Source organism: Manis javanica, chromosome 4, assembly GCF_040802235.1.
Source record: "Manis javanica isolate MJ-LG chromosome 4, MJ_LKY, whole genome shotgun sequence".
Taxonomy (NCBI): domain Eukaryota; kingdom Metazoa; phylum Chordata; class Mammalia; order Pholidota; family Manidae; genus Manis; species Manis javanica.
The window spans coordinates 167,625,301-167,643,957 of NC_133159.1; the positions used below are offsets into that span (position 1 = coordinate 167,625,301).

The 18,657-nt window shown below is 37.7% G+C and overlaps 1 protein-coding gene across 1 annotated transcript in view; it reads left to right on the plus strand.

Annotated features, from left to right (window-relative positions):
• Positions 1–6,219: 6,219 nt before the first annotated feature.
• NSF (N-ethylmaleimide sensitive factor, vesicle fusing ATPase) overlaps positions 6,220–18,657 on the plus strand; it is a 152,609-nt gene continuing 140,171 nt past the window's right edge. The window contains exon 1 of the mRNA XM_036997147.2: positions 6,220–6,599. Coding sequence (XP_036853042.1) covers positions 6,588–6,599 — 12 coding nt within the window. The 5' untranslated portion in view covers positions 6,220–6,587. The remainder of the gene's footprint in view (positions 6,600–18,657) is intronic.

Consider the following 18,657-nt stretch of genomic DNA (forward strand, 5'->3'; position numbering starts at 1 on the left):
TTAGGATTAGGGGAGGTTTCCTGTTCAGTCTGAAGCTAGACTGCAGCCCTACCTCTAAATATATTTTCAACAGTTGGGCAAAATACTAGCCATCTGCACCTTCAGACATCGCAGTGCAGCCGTCCTCACTTCTCTAATAACTCAGCCCCAAAACACCAACTTGATTAGGTAAGATTACAAACTCCTATAAATGGTACACAACTGAGGTTAAAAAAAAAAAAACAACTAACATCTATTGAATGCATAATGTTACAAGAACCATGCCAAGAATTTTACATACCTGTATAACCATAATGCCCGGTGAGTTAGCAATTGTCATTTACATTTTACAAAGAGGAAAATTAGCCGGACAGATTCAAGCCTAGGTCTCAACCTTCTTAACAAAATTTTTTCCTAGGCACAGTAATTGTATATATGATGTAAGCGTAAGTACATATGAGGGAATTTTCTACATGACTCTTTATAAATTATTTTTTCTAACTATACAATTTACACAAAGTAATTTTTAAAAGGCATCCCTCACCAGAGAGAGGAAGAAAAGGAAGGGGAGGAGAAAAGAAAACATCACCCATCGTCCTAAGCAGAGGCAATCACCATTATCATTGGTTTATTTCTTTTCAGTCATTTTTCTATGCAATTTTTACATACTTCAAATTATGAATCCATACAAATTTTTTCTAATTAACATTTTAATCTGGCATTTTCCACATTATTTAACATTTTCCTTATACATTTTTGATAACTGTGTGATATTCCATCATATGGTTGAACCCTGATTTATTCATTTTCAGGTAGTTCAACATTTAGATTGTTTTTAAGTTTTTCTATCATGAATAATGTTGCAGTGGACATTTTTTCTCCTTCATGTATTCCTTGATATTTTTTTAGGAAAGGATTCCAAAAGTGGAATCACTGGACCAAAATATGAAGATGTTTAAGGCTGTTGATCCATACTACATTGCCAAATTATTTTCTGAGTAGATTATACAAATTTACACTTCCATCACCTAAGTGAAAGCAATTACTTCATCATTTGGTAAGCTCTTTTTAGAAAGAAGGTTTTTAGTGTTTTGTTTGCTAACTTGATAACAAAAAAAGTATCTTATGTTGGTTTAATTTTCATTTCTTTGATCACTTGGGGTTTTTTTCAAACGTTTACTAAATATTTTTATTTCATCTCCTACAAACAATCTATTCATGTCCTTCTGCTAAATTTTCAAGGCAAAGATGTAACGTTGTTTTGCCAGCAATTGTGAGATTGTTTGAATGGAGTCATCATAACATAAAAAAAGTGAAATAGCATAGATAAAGTTTTTACCTATCCCTGTTTCAATCTACAGATGGAATGTTGGAGCTGGTAATAATGGAGCTTTATCCCTCCACCTCATAATATGTATTATTTTCTCAAGATCTGCATTGTGCCTATGAATAAAACAAAGTCCCTGCCCACATGGCACTCAACTGTTAAAGGATTACAATGATATACATACACACATTCATACACAAAGACATATGAAATATATATAGGTATGGTTTATACATGCATATGTTTCATGTATATATATTTTTAACATATACATGAGAATGGTATGGCGAGGAGACTAGAAGAAAATAGATTTAATTTACTAGTGTTTGTACTCAGGGGTTGGGGCTGTGATTTTTTTTTAAGTGATTGAGAGAAAATACATTAATTTTATAACGCAAGACTCAACTTATTTTTTAAAAAATACAAAACTGACTATTAGGAAGGAGGCTTAATTGAAATCATGATAGCTGTTCAGGGGAAGTTTGTTAAGCTCAACTGTGGTGACTCAATAAACATAAATTGCTTACGGTGATATTGAGTGGGGTTTTTTCCTAACAGAAAGCATTCTTGTCAATATAGCATTATTTGTCAGCATGGAAAGTACAAAGTACAGAGAGATAATTTCACCCTGAGAAACATCTTATTTGGAGATAGCTCCCTATCTCTGAGTTAGACTTTAAATTGGTTGATAGCATTATTAGTATCATTATAGTTATGGTACTGTTGGTAGTGGTAGTATCTGCTGTGTAACTGCTGGGTCAGATGCTGAAGTATTAGATGCTCTGTGATAATTATCTCATCTAATTCTCACATGAAAACATTAAAGTTCAGAGAGTTTAAATATCATGCGGTATATCCAGACCACCTTCACCCGAGTATCACGGAATTTATCCCTTTATTCTGGTCATACTTCTGCACAAGGGATATCTTCTCCCTCTCTTGGAAAGCCCCGCTCTACGTTTCTTGCCTTAGAAACAGTCCTCCAATAAACTTAACCTTAGGCAAAACCTTACGACACACCTTCAGTTTTTCTCAGGAGCTCTCTGGAGAACTGTCACAGATAGGCAATATAGTCACCCCCAACTGTGGTTTGTGGGCCTCTAGTGTCTTAAGGTTTTTGGCAACTCAGCCCCTCCCAGGAGACTCTGATTTCCTTTTCTCAAGATGCATAGAAGCTCATCTGACGAATATCTGAATAATCTCTTTAAAAAGAGATGCAGGCAAAACAAACAAACAAACAAAAACAAAAAACAAAAAAAAGAGATGCAGGCACCTCTCCGGACCCACAGTTAATACACAGGGTTAGGTAGCCTGGCAAGTGCATTGGGGCTGGTTCTAAAGGAACGTCTGGTTTCCATAGCAACATTCATTCCTTTCCATGGAGGATTCTGTCATCTCCTACCCACTCAGACTTTCCAGACTGAATTGATTTTTTGTGACTATAGGTGTTTGTCCTTGATCATCTAAAGAGAAAAGACATACTTACAAAAAATAAAAAATCTGACTGCACCTGAAATGCTGCATTGCATCAGCTGGTCTTCCTTTCTTTTAAAATTCCATTTCCTTTCTCCACCTTGCTCTGTTTTCTAGCCTTATCCATCATTTTGGGAAATATGACAAAAAACAAACAGATGGCAACTCCATCTTCCTGAAACTGGCTATGAGGGGCTGTAAAATGAAGTTTTCAACAGGGCTCCCTGAATGCCTGGGCTTAGGGTATGGGTGGCTGATCTGTGGGTTATGGTTGAAAGGGCAGGAATAAGGATTACTACCCACATATAGCTCTCCATGGAGATATCATGGTCTCTGAAGTTTTGCCATTAGAGATTTGTTTCCTTAGGTTGAGCATTGCTCTCTCTGGCAATATTCTCTTAAATTTTGTATACTTCTGGGAAGAGAAATATTTAAGGTTACTAATGCTGGAAGAACTGGGGAAAGAGTGAAGGTGGTGCAGAGGGATGGGCATAGAAGGGGCTCTGTAGACCACCTTTGCTTCACAATGACATCTGCAAGAGAAGCAGTGCAGATTCTTGTTACACAGCCACTGGAAGATACGCTTTGACATTTACATTGCAGTGGCAAATTTACTGCATAGCACTATTCTGTGAAATACCTGTATGCAGTTTTGCTGGAAGACTTTGAACCCCCACCATGAAATGACTAAAGTTCCTCTTTAGTCCCCAGCACTATTTGTTTAACCCTTGAGTTTTCACAGACAAAATGTAGGAATAGGGATAGTGTCAGAGAGGAAACTTCCTTTGGGTAATGTGGAAGGCAACAAAAAGTCATGTTGCTTTCTTAAACTGAATGACATTGAATTGATTCAATTCTGTATAGCTTAATATTGCCCTCACTCCTCAAAACACAGAAGAAATTAATTTCCACCCAGTTGTTACCACAATTGGTAAAACTAAAATGCCTGTGTAGCCAAAAAGTTACTCAGCCACATTCTAATAGAGCATTTATTAAGTGATATTTAACAGGATCTAATTTGAACATGGATTTATATCCATAGAGTCTTCAAATCTTTGAGACAGGCCTCTACCTATAGACGTTGCTTACCTGTCAGGAAATAACAGGTGATACTTTCACTATGTTACAGCCTGGAATCACTTCCTTGCCACTGATAGGAAACTAGGTGTAATAGGTTTATCTGGTGAAACAAAACCTATAGGTTATATATATGCATTCATATATATTAATATATATATATTCATACACACAAACACATATATGAATATATATAGAATTATTTTAAGGAATTGGTTCATGTAGTTGTGGAGGCTTGGTGAGTCCAAAAACCTGATCAGGAGGCTGGCAAGCTGGAGATTTGGGAAAGAGCTGGAGTTTGAGTCCAAAGGCAGTCTTCTAGAAAACCAGCAAGAGCTGATGTTACAGACAAAGACAGAAAACAGTCCATTGGAGAATTCCCTCTTGCTCAGGGAACTCAGCCTTTTGTTCAATTCAGGCCTTCAGCTGATTGGATGAGGCCCACGCACATGCTGGAACATAATCAGCTTTACTCAAAGTCCCCTGATTTAAATGTCAGTCTCACCCCGAAATACCCTTATGGAATCATCCAGAATAACATTTGACCAAATATCTGGGCACTGTGACCCAGCTAAGCTGACACATAAAATTAACCATCACACTGGGTCACACAGTGGTTGTGTGACCTTTCCCTTTTCCCTCCATGCCTCATTGTTCTTTATGGTAGGTCCTGCTATCTCCATTTCATCACATCATTTTCTCTCCCTGCACTTCAGGTGCCTAGTACCCCTTTCTTCTATGACACTATCCCTAGTCCTACCTCATCTATTTCTTCTCCCCCTAAAAAGCTCTCTGGCCCTTAGAAAATGTTAGTCATTTACACCTGTGGATAAATTTAAACCATTGTTAGCAGTCTCACTTTTGTTTTCACTGTAAGAGGAAAGCATATTAAAAGGTTTTCAGGGATCAATGAAGACCTGAAGAAGGTTTTTTTGAGGAAGGGAAAGAAAATAAATGACCAATAGAAATCAAGACAAAGGGGAACAACCCAATTTTGCAGAAGATAGAAACCAGTACAATTTCAGCGGTGTAGATAATTAGTGGATGGACTTTTTAAGATGTCATCATTGGGGTCTAGGAGCTCTAGCTGTTTTCTGTCTGTCTTCCTCCATATTGTCAAGATTGCAGTTGCTTGAGAGAGAGAGTATCTGCTTGACTGAGCCTGGGTTCTGTGCTCCCTCCTGGGCCAGAGGAGGGCAAGGGTACCTTGTCTGACAGTGTTTCCACAGCTGCATGAATTGGGGGAGCTGTGATCAGAAAAGCAGGGAATGAATTTAGGGCAGCAGAAGTATTTGTTGTCTATTGACCATCAGTGCAAGAATTGCTCAGAAGGTGATGAAGAATCAGCTCCACTCTGTTTTGAAGATGATCTTGAATATTAGAGCAAGGCACAGATGGGATGTGCAGACACATGACAGCCTGGTAATGTCTCTGAATCCCTCCCTCCAGCTGGATGCTCCCCAACCCATCCTGTTTTTGTAGCTTTTTCAAGTAAAGAGATCAGAGTTCAACTAGTTCCCTGTCTTTCCTGATAAACTCTCTGATCCACTGATGATTTAGTTAACATCTCATTTGTTCAGCAAAGCACTCTGGTTCTCAGGTACAGTATGAGAGTTTATGAATCTGGCCTGATTTTTTCTTCTGTTCCTGGCCCATCTTCAGGCACCTGCTGATTTTTTATTAGTTATCAATTTTAAATCACTAAGAAGGCCCAGCTCTTCTTTCTTTCCATTCCTCCTACTGGAAAAAAATTTTTCTCTAACAGTGATAAATGAAACTTAACAAATCCTATTGTTTCTTATTGTCTTCTGTAAACAAGAGGAGAAATATGATACTGGGGGCAATAAAAGCATCAGAAAACCCATTAGGCAGAATCTCTCTTCTTACAGGATGCTGTTATAACTATTCTGAGACTCCAGGGAGGAAACGGTAGGGTAGAAATCAAATAACAAGGTAAAAAAACGCAGAATTTAGGGCGTATTTCATTCAAGTTCCACCACAAATATTGTCTAAAATGAAACAACACTGGGGAATGACAAAGATTGTTAAACATAAAGATTAACAATAATAGATATGTATCTATAATGAAGATACAGAAATTATCACAATTCTCTTTTAAATTTGAAGAAAATACTGAGTTTTCCAGGCTACACATAAACCAAGAAATAATGCCACGATGATAATCTTCAAGAGCTAGGAAAACAAATCCACCCAAGGAGAAAAGCCAGAATTCACGTAGAATTAGAATTCAGAACCAACTACCCATACAGATGTTCCCTGGGCGCAGGCCAGTACCGGCACCGGGTGCTGTTATGCACAATGTCATATTTCAGTGGGTCTGAAAGCTCAAAGCTAAAGGTCATTAAAGGGCAAAGAGAAGCAAAGGCTAAGTGATTATAGCATCAAATGCCGAGCCAAATCCAACGCAGACGATCGGCTGAGAAGAGATTCGCAAAAGAAGCCCTTGAAGAAGTCGGCACAGGACACACTTTGCCGAAATATTGTCACAGGTCGGCCTGGCCCAGCAGCCACCGTTCAAAATGGCGCCGCCGCCCGACCCGCCAGGGGCGGCCGCCAAGCCCGCGCGATCCCCGCGCGCCGGGAAGCGCCGGGAACGCGGCCGGGCGCGCGCGTGCCTCACCGCGGCTGCGCGCCTGCGCGAGGGCGCGCGGCGGGGGTGGGCTCTACCCAGCGACCGGCTGCAGTCGCGGAGCCGGACGTATCCGCGAAGATGGCGGGCCGGGTGAGTGCCGGGTCGGCAGCCGCGGCTCGAGGCGGGGGCTCCGGGCTCGCGGGCACTCGGAGGTCCAGACGGCCGCAGGGAAGGGGGAGTGAATCTGAGCAAATGGAAGTCGTACGGGGCGGCAGGCCAGAAGGGCTTGAGGGTGGGAAGGGGGGCTGTGACGGGGGTTAGCCCTCCTCAGAAACTCCATCCCCTTAAGGAAGCTCGAGGGGAAGTGCCTCCCTCGCTACCCGGGTCTCCTGCGCCTCCCTGGTTCTCCCTTTCCATCCCTTGGGGCTTGTTCCCCTCGTCCCTCAAGGCAACCGCAGAATTGTGGCCGTTCCCGCCCCGTCTGATGGGCGCTGTGGGTTCCTCCGCACCCCCTTGCGAGGGCTTATTAGATGCGGGTGTTGAGTAACTGCCGGGCATCCGTCTGCTGCTTTGGGACGAAGGCTGTGGGAAGGATCATTAGGAACCCGTTTCTGGTTCTTCACAATGAAAGGTCTTGGGAAAGGAAGAGGGGGTGCAAATGACTTTTAGTGTTAAACCCCGGCCATCTGGAGGACCTGTCACTGTCGGAGCAGGCAGGAATGCCTGTGGCTTGGAGTGGGTATAGAACTGGGGGGTCGCGTTTTGCTTTTCTGAGTGACAGTCGCTTCGGATGCAGCAAGATATGTTGTAGTTTCAAGGGTTTTAAAATTTTACTTCCTTCCTTAGCTTCTACCATCGCGGTGTAGTATGGGTTTGGCGGGGGAGAGAGGGCTGAATCTGTGCTGTATTGCAGTGTGCGTTGGGCTAAAAGCTCTCTGAGGAATGGATCCTGCCCAGAGATTATACTGGTCATAAACCTGGGACATTAGCTGCGTCACTGGGGTATAAGGATGTGCTTAACTGATTTATTGATACTGGAATATTTGAATAAGCTTGCATAGATGTATGCATACATGTAAATATCCTATCCAAAGGAAATTGTAAGTCATGAGATTCGAGGGTGAGGAGAGACCTTAAAGGTCATTTAATTCGGCCTCTTTCTCTTCATTTTCCCGGTAGCCTCTCCTTTTATCTACCACCACTCCTTTCACTTATGTTCTGATTTTATCTTTTCCCACCTTCTGAGGAACCCCACTTCTGTTACTCACCTGCTTTCTCTTAACATACTTTGCTTCTCCCATCTTAAACCCTCCACCCCCACAGCTGTCATCTTTTATTTTATAGCCAGAAATCTTGATAGAGTTGTCATTTATTGTCTCCCATTTGCTTACCGCCTACTCACCCCTCAATCCACTGCAGTCTGAAGTCCCGCCCTGTCATCCCATTGAGACGTGACCCTAAACTTAATTGACATTTTTCATTCCTTGTCTTACTTGATGTCTTAACAGCATTTTACATTGTTGACCATTGCTTCCTTCGTGGAAAACACTGTTCCTATGGCTTCTGTGAAGGCTTGCTCCTGTTCTTACTCTTACCTCTCTTTTGCAGACTCACCGTCCTCTACCCTGCTGTTAATTCAATGCGGGTATTTTTCAAGCCTCTCTTCTTAGCCTCTATTTTCTCCTCAGGCAATCTATCCTAAACCCACAGCTTCAGCTACTACTTATATGCGAGCAATTCTCAACATTTTACTCCCAGTTCAGACCTAACCTTTAAATTTCAGATCAGTATGTTAGACTGCCTATTTAAAACCAAGGCAACTCAAACTCAACTTGTTCAAATCCAAACCCATGATCTTAGCCCACCTAAATCAGTACTTTTCTTTGTTTCCAGTTTCAGTGAACGGTATCACCATCCATCCACCTATGTAGGCTGGAAACATGGCGTTTGGCAGGGGGTGGAGGTGGGGGGTTTCATCCTTTATACCTCTTCTCTATCACTGAATCCTCTGTCCCCCAGTAAAATTCATCACTGATATCTGTGCACCACCCACCAACCCCCAGAAAAAAGGTTTTAATAGGGCCGAAGAATCTGGCTTGGTTTAAACTATACTCAAATAACCCACTGGACTGGTCACACAGATTCTGACATTTTAACATCCTAAAAAATCTGTCCAGTCTGTCTGCCTCTTATATCTTTATTCTCACCTCCTTTTCCCAAATTACTGTCATTTCTGGCCTGGACTACTGCGGAAAGCTCACAAGGGGTCTCCTCACGGCATTCTCCACATTGATTGTCCCTCCGGTGCCCACAGCTACTTAAACCCCTCCGTCAGTAGTTTTGGGAGAAGACCGTATCTTAACCAGGCCTTTAAGGCTCCTTCTGCCCCTGCTTTTTTCCACTCACCCCCTTACTCCCTGTGCTCAACTTACATAAGCCTTTTATTTCCTTGAACCTGCAAGGTTCTTTTACCGCAGAGTCACGTGGGCTGTTTCCTTTCTTTGTGATGTTCTGCGCCCATCCATTTACCTTCTCCTGATAGATCACTCAGGTACTCTAGGGAAGCCTATTCTGATCCCACACTACAAGTCAGGATATTGTTATATGCTCTTGAAGAACTGTATTCCTTTCCTTAGAGATTTATGTTTGTGTCTTTTAAATTTATTAGTGTGGTTATTTGCCTCTATCATTTACCTTCCGTGAAAGTAGAGACCGTGTTAGTTTTTACTTACTCTCATCACCTGTGCTTTGCACACTGCCTGGGACCTAGATACTCAATACATTTTTGTTGAAAATGAATCTAATGTCTGTTTGAGTACTCTAGTGATAGAGTGTGTTGCCATAAAGATAGCCCATTTTAGTGTCATGTTAGAAAGGTATTTTTAATATGGATTTCCATATAACTTTTATACATAGATACTATTTCTGTTGTTGAGAGCCACGTAGAACTGAACACAATTCCTTTTCCATTTGATAGCTTCTTAGATATTTGAAGACAAGTTACGTATTCAATGAGATTTTCTCTTTTGCAAATTAAACACCCCCAATTCCTTAAATAGCCTATATTCCAAACTCTTCATCATTTAGGTTACCTTCCTTTGGAAATACTGTTTTGTCAGTCAGTCTTCTAAAATGTGTCTGGAGTGGAACACAGTGATCAGTGAAGAATGTACTTGAATTCTAGTTCTCTTGAGCTAGATGCTAACATTATTAACAGAGTAAAATTGTATTTCTTTTTCTGCTGTAAATCACACTCATGGCTCATATTGAGCTTATAGGCAGTTAAAACTCTAATGTTCTTTTAAAATCAGTTCTTCCACCCCCATTCGAGGTGCTGTGCAATGGTTTTATTGAACCTGCGTAGACCACACTTCATTTTTTAGGTCAGGGCATATCTGCTACTTGTTAAAGTTCTTCTTGATTCTTGATTGTTTCATGTCATGCCACACAATAGCTTACTCTTCCCATTGTGTTTCATCTGTAAGTTAAAAATCATGACTTCTATATCTGCGTTCAAGTCATTAATAAAAGGTAGAATAAGATGGGTCAGAAAGAGCCCTGGAGCTTGGTGCTAGAGCACCTCCTCCAAGCTGATCCACATCAATAAATACAGTTTGGTTACCGTTTCTTAACTACAAATGGATCTCATTTAATCCTGACAAACCCACCCTGCAAGGTAGGTGGTATTAACTTTTTTTTTTTTTTTTTGGTATTAACTTTTTTACTCAGGGAGAGGGGCTCAGTAATTTGCCGGGTTCTTAGCTAGCAAGAAGTAGAGTCAGGATATGAATTCAGGTCAGTTTGATCCTCTTACCTAGCTCACCAGTTTAATTGCAAGGGTGTAAAAAAGACTAGATTTCCCTTACCCAAAACTCTTTGGAGGTTGCTGTCAAAGTTTCATTTTCAAAAACTACCTGCTACTTTTTGGAAAATCTCAACACCTTTGGCCCGTCTCTGATTGTCTTATCTTTTCTTCCAATAGTCATAATTTTCTAGTGACTACGTGCTGATGTCCAGAAAAGAGTTAGCTTTGTTATAATACTCTTAAAATGGGTTTCTGTATTTGTGGGAGAAAAGCTATTTTGAATGATTATTGTTGCTTATGGTTAGAGAATTTTGGCTTTCTGGCATCATCTTGTAATGGTATTTATATTCACTATGTAATTGAAGCTTTTTTTTTTTTTTTGCTGCATCACTGATGGTTGCTGCTGATAGCATTAGTAACCAGTTTATCTTGTCCTTTGCTTTTTCTGGCCAAAAAAGAAAGCATCATGTTTAGTTCATCTGGAAAATTGGCTGAAGACTAAAATGTGTGATGTTATTCAGTGTATAACATCTGGGTCATCAGAACCTGATTAATCCCTAAACTATCTTGAAGCCCCTAATATGAAAAGCAGAGAACCTAAAAGAAAATAACTTCTGTCATTATTCTTTTTGTGTATTCACTATATGAGGAAAAATATGGTGTATTTGGATACATTTTATAATAAATGGTCAACTGATTTAAACTTACCTTTGGCCTTTCAAAAGATTTAATTAGGTAGTAAGTTTTCTCAGCTGTTTTAAGTTTTTGCTAATAATAAAGCAGATTCTTAAAGTTACAATTCTTATTCCTTACATTGAATACAAACTGATGTATAACTGAACTCCACGTACAGACGGCTACCATTACCCCAGGGCTCTACGCTGTCTTTCAGAACACTCATGTTACAGCTGCTCTGGAATCATGGAACCAGAAGGAGAGGAAAGAATCTGAAATGCAGCCTAAATAGCTTAGGGGAGCTGACTCTGTAGGGAGAGGCTCCCTAGGAAAGCTACTCTATTTGGTGTTGCTTTCTAGGCCCCTTATATAAACCGCCACCCAACTACTGAAAAGAAGTAAGGTTTTCCACATTGCCTGAACTTTTTTGTACTTTATCACTTAAAATTGCCAGAAATCTCACTGGAGAGTCAGCAGTCCCTTTCTGAAGACATGTATACATTAATACAAATAAAACCAATGAATCACTTTCTTCATAAGTTCTCACACCTAGTTGGGGTGATTTGTTGTGAAGAAATAGGAGTGAGGTGATGTTAAATAGCTACCTAAGGGAGAGAACTCTCTTAGGGGTTGAAAGGGATGTAGTAAGATGTTAGAGTTAAAATTTACCTAGTCCAATGTTTTGACCAGGGCAGGCTAGTATGTTTAGTATCAGTATATTGAAGAAGCTTTTGTAGCCTAGTCCAAAAACCTAGCCATTTATAATGTTTTATGGGTGAATGACATCTTTTCAAATAATCAAACTTCAGATGAAGTTTTGGAGCACAAGCTGTAAATTGGGGATCACTCATGGGCAGGAACCACAAGTCAAAACAGGTAACGTAAACCGTTCCATAGTCCCATTTCCTAAATCAACATTTTGCTATCCAAAGCATACCAACTTTCTGAATCTTAAATATTGTTTTTGTATATTACTTTAGTGGAGATTTTTAAAAAAGTATCTTCAAGTGCAACAATACAATTGAATTCTTCATAGCATTATCAAGTAGTTTCTTATTTCTGAAACCCAGAGGAATTTAAGATGGCTGCATTCTGAAGTGTTTAAATCAAGGTATGCATGTGTAAGGTAAAAGTATATTTTCAGACTGTTGAAAATTATTGAATTGACCAAAAAGTGAACCAAAACACCTAATGTTGGCAATACACTAGATTCTTGCTATAATGCTGTTCGTAAAGGTCCATATTCGGTGTGGATTTTAGGTAAAAACCTCTTAATGATATCCTTTTTCATACTTTCAGTACTAACAGACTTTAATGGCCTCAGAGGCTTACCTTATGCTGCCTTCAGTTTCCTAGTGACTTAATCTCCTAATTTCCAACTTACTTTTTAGGATGAAGACTAAGTATTTCTTGTGTGATTATAACTATTTATAAAAGCTCTATGAATTTTAAACAAGTGTCATTCATATAAACTGCAGAGATGTCAAGCATGCTGAAAATTACAGCAAGTAACATATATCTGTGTGCTCATCATCCAAATTTAGGAAGTGTTAACATATTGTGATACTTACTTCAGAACTTTTAATTTTTGGAAATAAAATATTACAGATCCAATTGAATCCCCTTTGCATCCCCTCTTGATTCTACCAACCTTTGCCAGAAATAACCACCATCAAAGTAGGTATAGGTCCTTTCTGTTCACAACTGTGTGTGTTTGTGCTCAAAATAATATATTGTTTTGTGTTTGAAAAATGTATATAATGGTGTCATGCTGTGTATTTCCTTCTGCAACCTGCATTTTTTTCATTAAAAATGGAATTTGAAATTTAGTTGTTTTGATATATATATATATTGATATATAGAGGGCCAGTTATTTCTGGTTAACTATTGTCTATGTAGTATCCTATTTTGTGAGTATATCACAATTATCTCTTTTCTTATCAGAGGACAATTTAGGTGGTTTCCAGTTTTATTTTCCCTGGAGTGCACATCCTTGTACATGTCTCCTTACATATATATGTAAGAGTTTCTTTAGGGTACATGTCTAAAGACATAGACATAGCCCTGTGTAGAATTGTTACATAGAATTGCTGGGTGATGAGCTACCTTTATCTTTCCTAGTTAACGGATCAATTTGCATTATTACCAGCAGTATGAGTGCCTGTAACACATGTCCTCTCTAGCAATTAGTATATGCAGACATTTTAATTTTCATAATATGATAGGTGTAAAATAGTCTTACTGTTTAAATTGCACTTTTTTCCTCATTGCTAGTGATACTGAGCATTTTTCATGTTGGTCATTAGGATTTTCTCTTCTGAGAATTACCTTTATATATCCTTTGCCCATTTTTTCTGTTGGGCTGTTAGCTTTCTTTTTTTTAAAAATTGATTTGTATCATTTTCCTTTTAGGGAATACAGGGTATGCTTTGCTTTCTAATACTTTGTTAGTTGAAAGCAGCCTCTCCCTGACAGTGATTAAATTATAGTTATAATTACCCATTTTTTACCTCTATGATTAGTGTGTTTGTGTGTTTTTAAAGAAATCTTCCCCCACCTTGAAGTCAGAAAGATTTTCTTCTAAAAGGTAAAAAATTTTGCTTTTCACATTTTGGTGTTTAATTCATCTGGAATTTATTTGTGTGTTTGATGTGAATTAGGAAGTTTATTTTATCTTTCCATATGTATGACAATTTGTCCCAATATCATTTATTGAGTCCATCCTTCTCCCCACTGATTTGTAATGCTATCTCTGTTTTATATATATATATATATAGTCTAAATCTGAACAGTATTTTGTTTCTTTTTTTGTTTGTATGTGCACCATGACCACTATTTAATAATCGTAGCTTTAAAATTACTCTTGCTATTTGATAAGGTAAGCCCCCTCTTTATGTTTCTTCATTTGGCATCTCTTGCTTGGTACTTTTCCATATGAAATTTAGGAGCAACTTAATTTCTCCTCCTTTAAAAAAATTATCTTTACATTTAAATTTACCTTTATCTGTTGTTATTGATTTTGACCTGTTTTTTTCCTTATATTTTACAAGGGCAGATAGATCATTGCCGTAAAATTCAGCTGAGTTACTGTAGGATGCTGAATTTCTTTTCCTTTTTTTGACATTAAACCAAAAAGTGCTAATAACTTATCACAACTTTGTGTGCCATAGATTTGAAACCAAATGAATTAGCATCAGCTGTTTATGAGTAATGTTGGGTATTTTGGTCCTTTGCTAAATTCAGAATGAAGTGCTAAAATTCTGATGTATCTTGCACTAGCAATATATAGATCTTAGGTAACAGAGAAAATAGGGAAATTATTAATTTAAAGTAAGAAGTAACATCATTTTTGAAATCCAACATTCACTTACTTTTAAAAACTCTAAATAATAAAGAGTATTTCAGGGTTTCAATAGGGTTTTTTTTTAAATTGTATACTGTTTTTAGTGTCATGTGCATGTGAACAAACATTTTCTTACTTGGTTTTGGCAAGTAATAAAAATAGCAATTATCAGTAATTCTGGGTCTTCCAAAAGAATATGTATGGTGTGGGGGGGAGATTTTTAAGAATTAATTATTGTAGTTACTTTTCTCCTAGAGAATAATATTGACAAAATTTTGTGAGATGATAGCAGACTTAGTTCTCACTGTTTAGAACAGAGCCTGGCATGGAGGTATTATTCAGTAAATCGTCGAATGAATAAATGAACATTTATTTCAGAAATAAATGTTGGACAAAGCATATAGTTTGAAATTTAATGTTATTAATGTCAAGCTTTTGAATACTCTGCTGTTTATTCTGTTATCCAGATCACTAATAATATAGCATAGATTTAACTTTACACAGCTGCTGGACTCCATTACTGTTGTTTTTCTCTACCTGCAGATGTTGAGTCTAATAACTTTTTTGTGTATATACTTTTCCAATTTACTGTTACCAATTTTTTACTACTTATCAAGCATTTACTTGATTTACTACTTATCAAGCATCTAAGTGAACAATTATATTTACCAAGTTAAATGTTGAAATGGCTAAGTAGCTTATTTCTGAAGTTTATTTATCCTTAGTTACTACAGTGATTCTCAAAGTGGAGTCTACAGATCAGCTAATGGCATCACCTGAGAATTTACTAGAAATGCAAAATCTTAGGCCCAACCCCAGGCTGATTAAAGTAGAAACTCTGGAGTTGGACCCCTGCAGTCTGTTTTAACATATTGTCTAGGTGATTCTGATGTATGCTGAAGTTGAGAACCATTGACAGTATTTTGAGCTCTCTAATTTAGTTCCTTACAAATTGTTGAAGATAAATTTTCCAGATTTCTTCCCAAATGCATACTACTCAGCCTTTTTATTTCTAGGTTTCAGGGTTATTGTCTTTTCTCCTCTTTAATAGCTTCACCTATATCCAGTTTTCAGACATTTAAGAAAGCATAGTTACTACTTGCAGTATTGTGGATTTGGTGCCCTGACTGACCTTCCTATAGAAACAATTTAAAATGCTCGATAGCATGGTAACTAACTATAGTTAATAATAATATATTGTATATCTTAAATTTGCTAAGAGAGATCTTAAGTGTTCCCACCACATACACACAAAATGGTAACTATGTGAGGTGATGGATATGTTAATTAGCTTGATTGTGGTAATCATTACACATGATCAGAACACCAAGTTGTACACCTTAGGCAAAATTCCCAAAAGCTGAACATACTCGTGTATGCCTATGACCCAGTAATTCTAATGGAGGCTGGGTGGGTGGGTGGGTGGGGGCAGGGAATAGATCCAATAGAAATGCATACGTGTGTTATTCAAAGGACATGTACAAACATGTTAATGTCAACAGTATTCATAATTAAAAACTGGAAACTCAAATGGATAAATAATGGTGGTATAGTCATTTATACACTATAAAAAGCAATGAAAATGAACTGCTATATGCTATAACATTGATGCATCTCACAATGTAATATTGAGGGGTAGAGTCAGACAGTAATACATGCCCTATGATTCCATTTGTATAAAGTTTTCAAAAAATAGGCAAAATTAATTTGATTTCTATCTCAGGTGACAGAAACAAGATAGTGGTTATCTGTGCTTGGGGGTGAAGGGCTAGTGACCAGGAAGGGGCAATAGAGAATGCTGATTAATGTTCCCTGTCTTGAACTGGGTGTTGGTTACCCTGGGTGTGTTCACTTTGTAGAATTGAGTCAAACACTGAAAATGTATGTACTTTTCTGTATGTGTACTTTCCTTTAATAAAAAGTTGATTTAAAGAAGTGGCAATGTTCTTTTTCTTAAACTGGGTGGTAGATACATGGTGTTTGTTTAATGGTGTATATCAATATAATTTATAAGTAGTTTATTCTTAATCAGTGTTCAAAAAATATAAAACTTAGTCACTGTCATTGTTGAGTATCTCTTGCCTGGAATTCAATACCTGGGACATGATAGATATTCATTAAATATTCATTCCATTGAACAGAATCAGGCTGGTGATTACTTTTTGCCTGCCAACAGCCAATCTTTTACTCAATTATTTGAAATAATTATTCCTAAATAATGTAAATAATAGCTTACATTGTGTTTGTGTTTGTTATCAAGCTGATCTGTTAAATGAGAAACCTCTCAACATTACAAGCACTTACATCATGAATTATTAACATATTGTGTTTAGTTACAGTGACTCAGATTAACAACAGCAGTTTAAGTAAGTATAGTGTAGATTTATGGACATAAGTCAGTAGATTTTGCAGATTTGAAGATGTGAAAGTTATTAGACCTGATATTTTCAGATGTCTCACTTTTTTTTCATTGGCTTCTAAGGAACTGAAATCACAGCTAACTTTTTCCACTAAAACTTGTGATCTTTCCTCTGTAACCTGATGCCTTTTTGCTTCTTGCCTGTTTTGCATATCTACTTTCTGCTTTCCTGTATCCCCTGCGTCTTGCCAAGGGAAGAGTCTATAGGTACAAGACTTAGGGGGTTGGGACTGGGGAGAGACCTCCAGGCCTAGTGTCTTTGTTCTGATTCCATCGCCAGGTTCTTCTCTTCCCCTTCACCCTTCAGAAGCACATTGGTGCTAAACTTTCACTGGGATGTTGGGAATTTTTAAAAAAGAACTTCACATACAGTGTTTTGATTTCTTTAACAGTGTTTGGAGTAAACTTTCAGAGTAAGAGCACTATACTGAATACAAATACGTTAAATTGAATGGTATTTTATTTTTGAAAACTCCTTCATAGATCTTTTCTTGTTTGATACTCAGAGCAACCTTTTGAGTTGAAACTGAAAATTCAGCTCAACAAAATTCAACTAACAGAAAAACCCACAGCTAACGTAACACTGGTGAACACTGGAAGTTCTCACCTTTAAGATCAAGAACAAGATAACGATATCTGCTCTTTCTACTTCTGTTCAGCACTATATTGACGATTTTAGGTAGAGCAGTTAAACAAGAACAATTTCTTAAAGGCTTTCAGATTGGAAAGGATAAAATTATTTGCAAATGACCTTTTGTATATAGAAAATCCTAAAGCATTTACAAAAACAAAAATTATCTTACTTAGATTTTGGCAATAGGGAAGAGATTGTGGGCTGGGATGCTAGCAGGTATGTAAACCTATTAAAACAGCGCCTGGTACATAATAGGCTATCAAAACATACTAGCTATTATTATTAACACCCCTATCCCAAATACAAATGCCACAACATGGAAAGTCAGTTGTCTTATCACCATTTATTGAACAGTTCAACTTTCCCCACTGATTCTAAACTTAATATTAAGTTCTCATGTGTATCTGGTTCTGTTTCTGCGATGTTTATTCTACTCCATTGAACTCCTCCTCTGTTTCTGTACCACTACCACATTGTTTTAATCACTGTATATGGCATGTTTTGATGTCTCATAGGGGCTGGTCCCCCTCATTCTTCCTGAATTTTTGCTGGCTACTTTCACAAAATAAAAAAACTACCTCCCATTTCCCCTGCTACATTTACTTTGCTAGTTGCCACTTAGATTGGATTTATGAAAGACCCATTGGGGTCTATAAGATTTTGCTTATAATTACATTAAATTTATAGGTTAATTTGGAGTTGATGATCCCTTACAGCACTGAGCCATTGTATGCAATGACATTATCATCTCTACATTTTTTGGGTATTCTTTTATGCACATTCATTGGTTTTGTTCATATGGGTCTTACACATTTTTGCTAAACTATTTTCTGGTATTTAAAAAATTGTTTCTGTTGTAAATGAAATCTGTTGTCTATTTCCTATTTATAGCAAACTATTTTATCTGTTAAGATAGGTATTCATTTTCTTTACTTTAGTATCTCTGAGTTATCTCTAAGATAGACAATTTTATAGATTTATTTCTCCAAATTTTAAAAAATTCAACAAATATTTATTGAGTGCCTATTAGGTGCAAGATATTCTTCCATGTACTTCTCCAAATTTTAAAATAATTTTTTTTTTGAGAGGGCATCTCTCATATTTATTGATCAAATGGCTGTTAACAATAAAATTCTGTACAGGGGAGTCAATGCTCAATGCACAATCATTAATCCATATCAAGCCTAATTCTTGTCAGTCTCCAATCTTCTGAAGCATAACGAACAAGTTCTTACATGGTGAACAAATTCTTACATAGTGAATATGTTCTTACATGGTGAACAGTACAAGGGCAGTCATCACAGAAACTTTCGGTTTTGATCACGCATTATG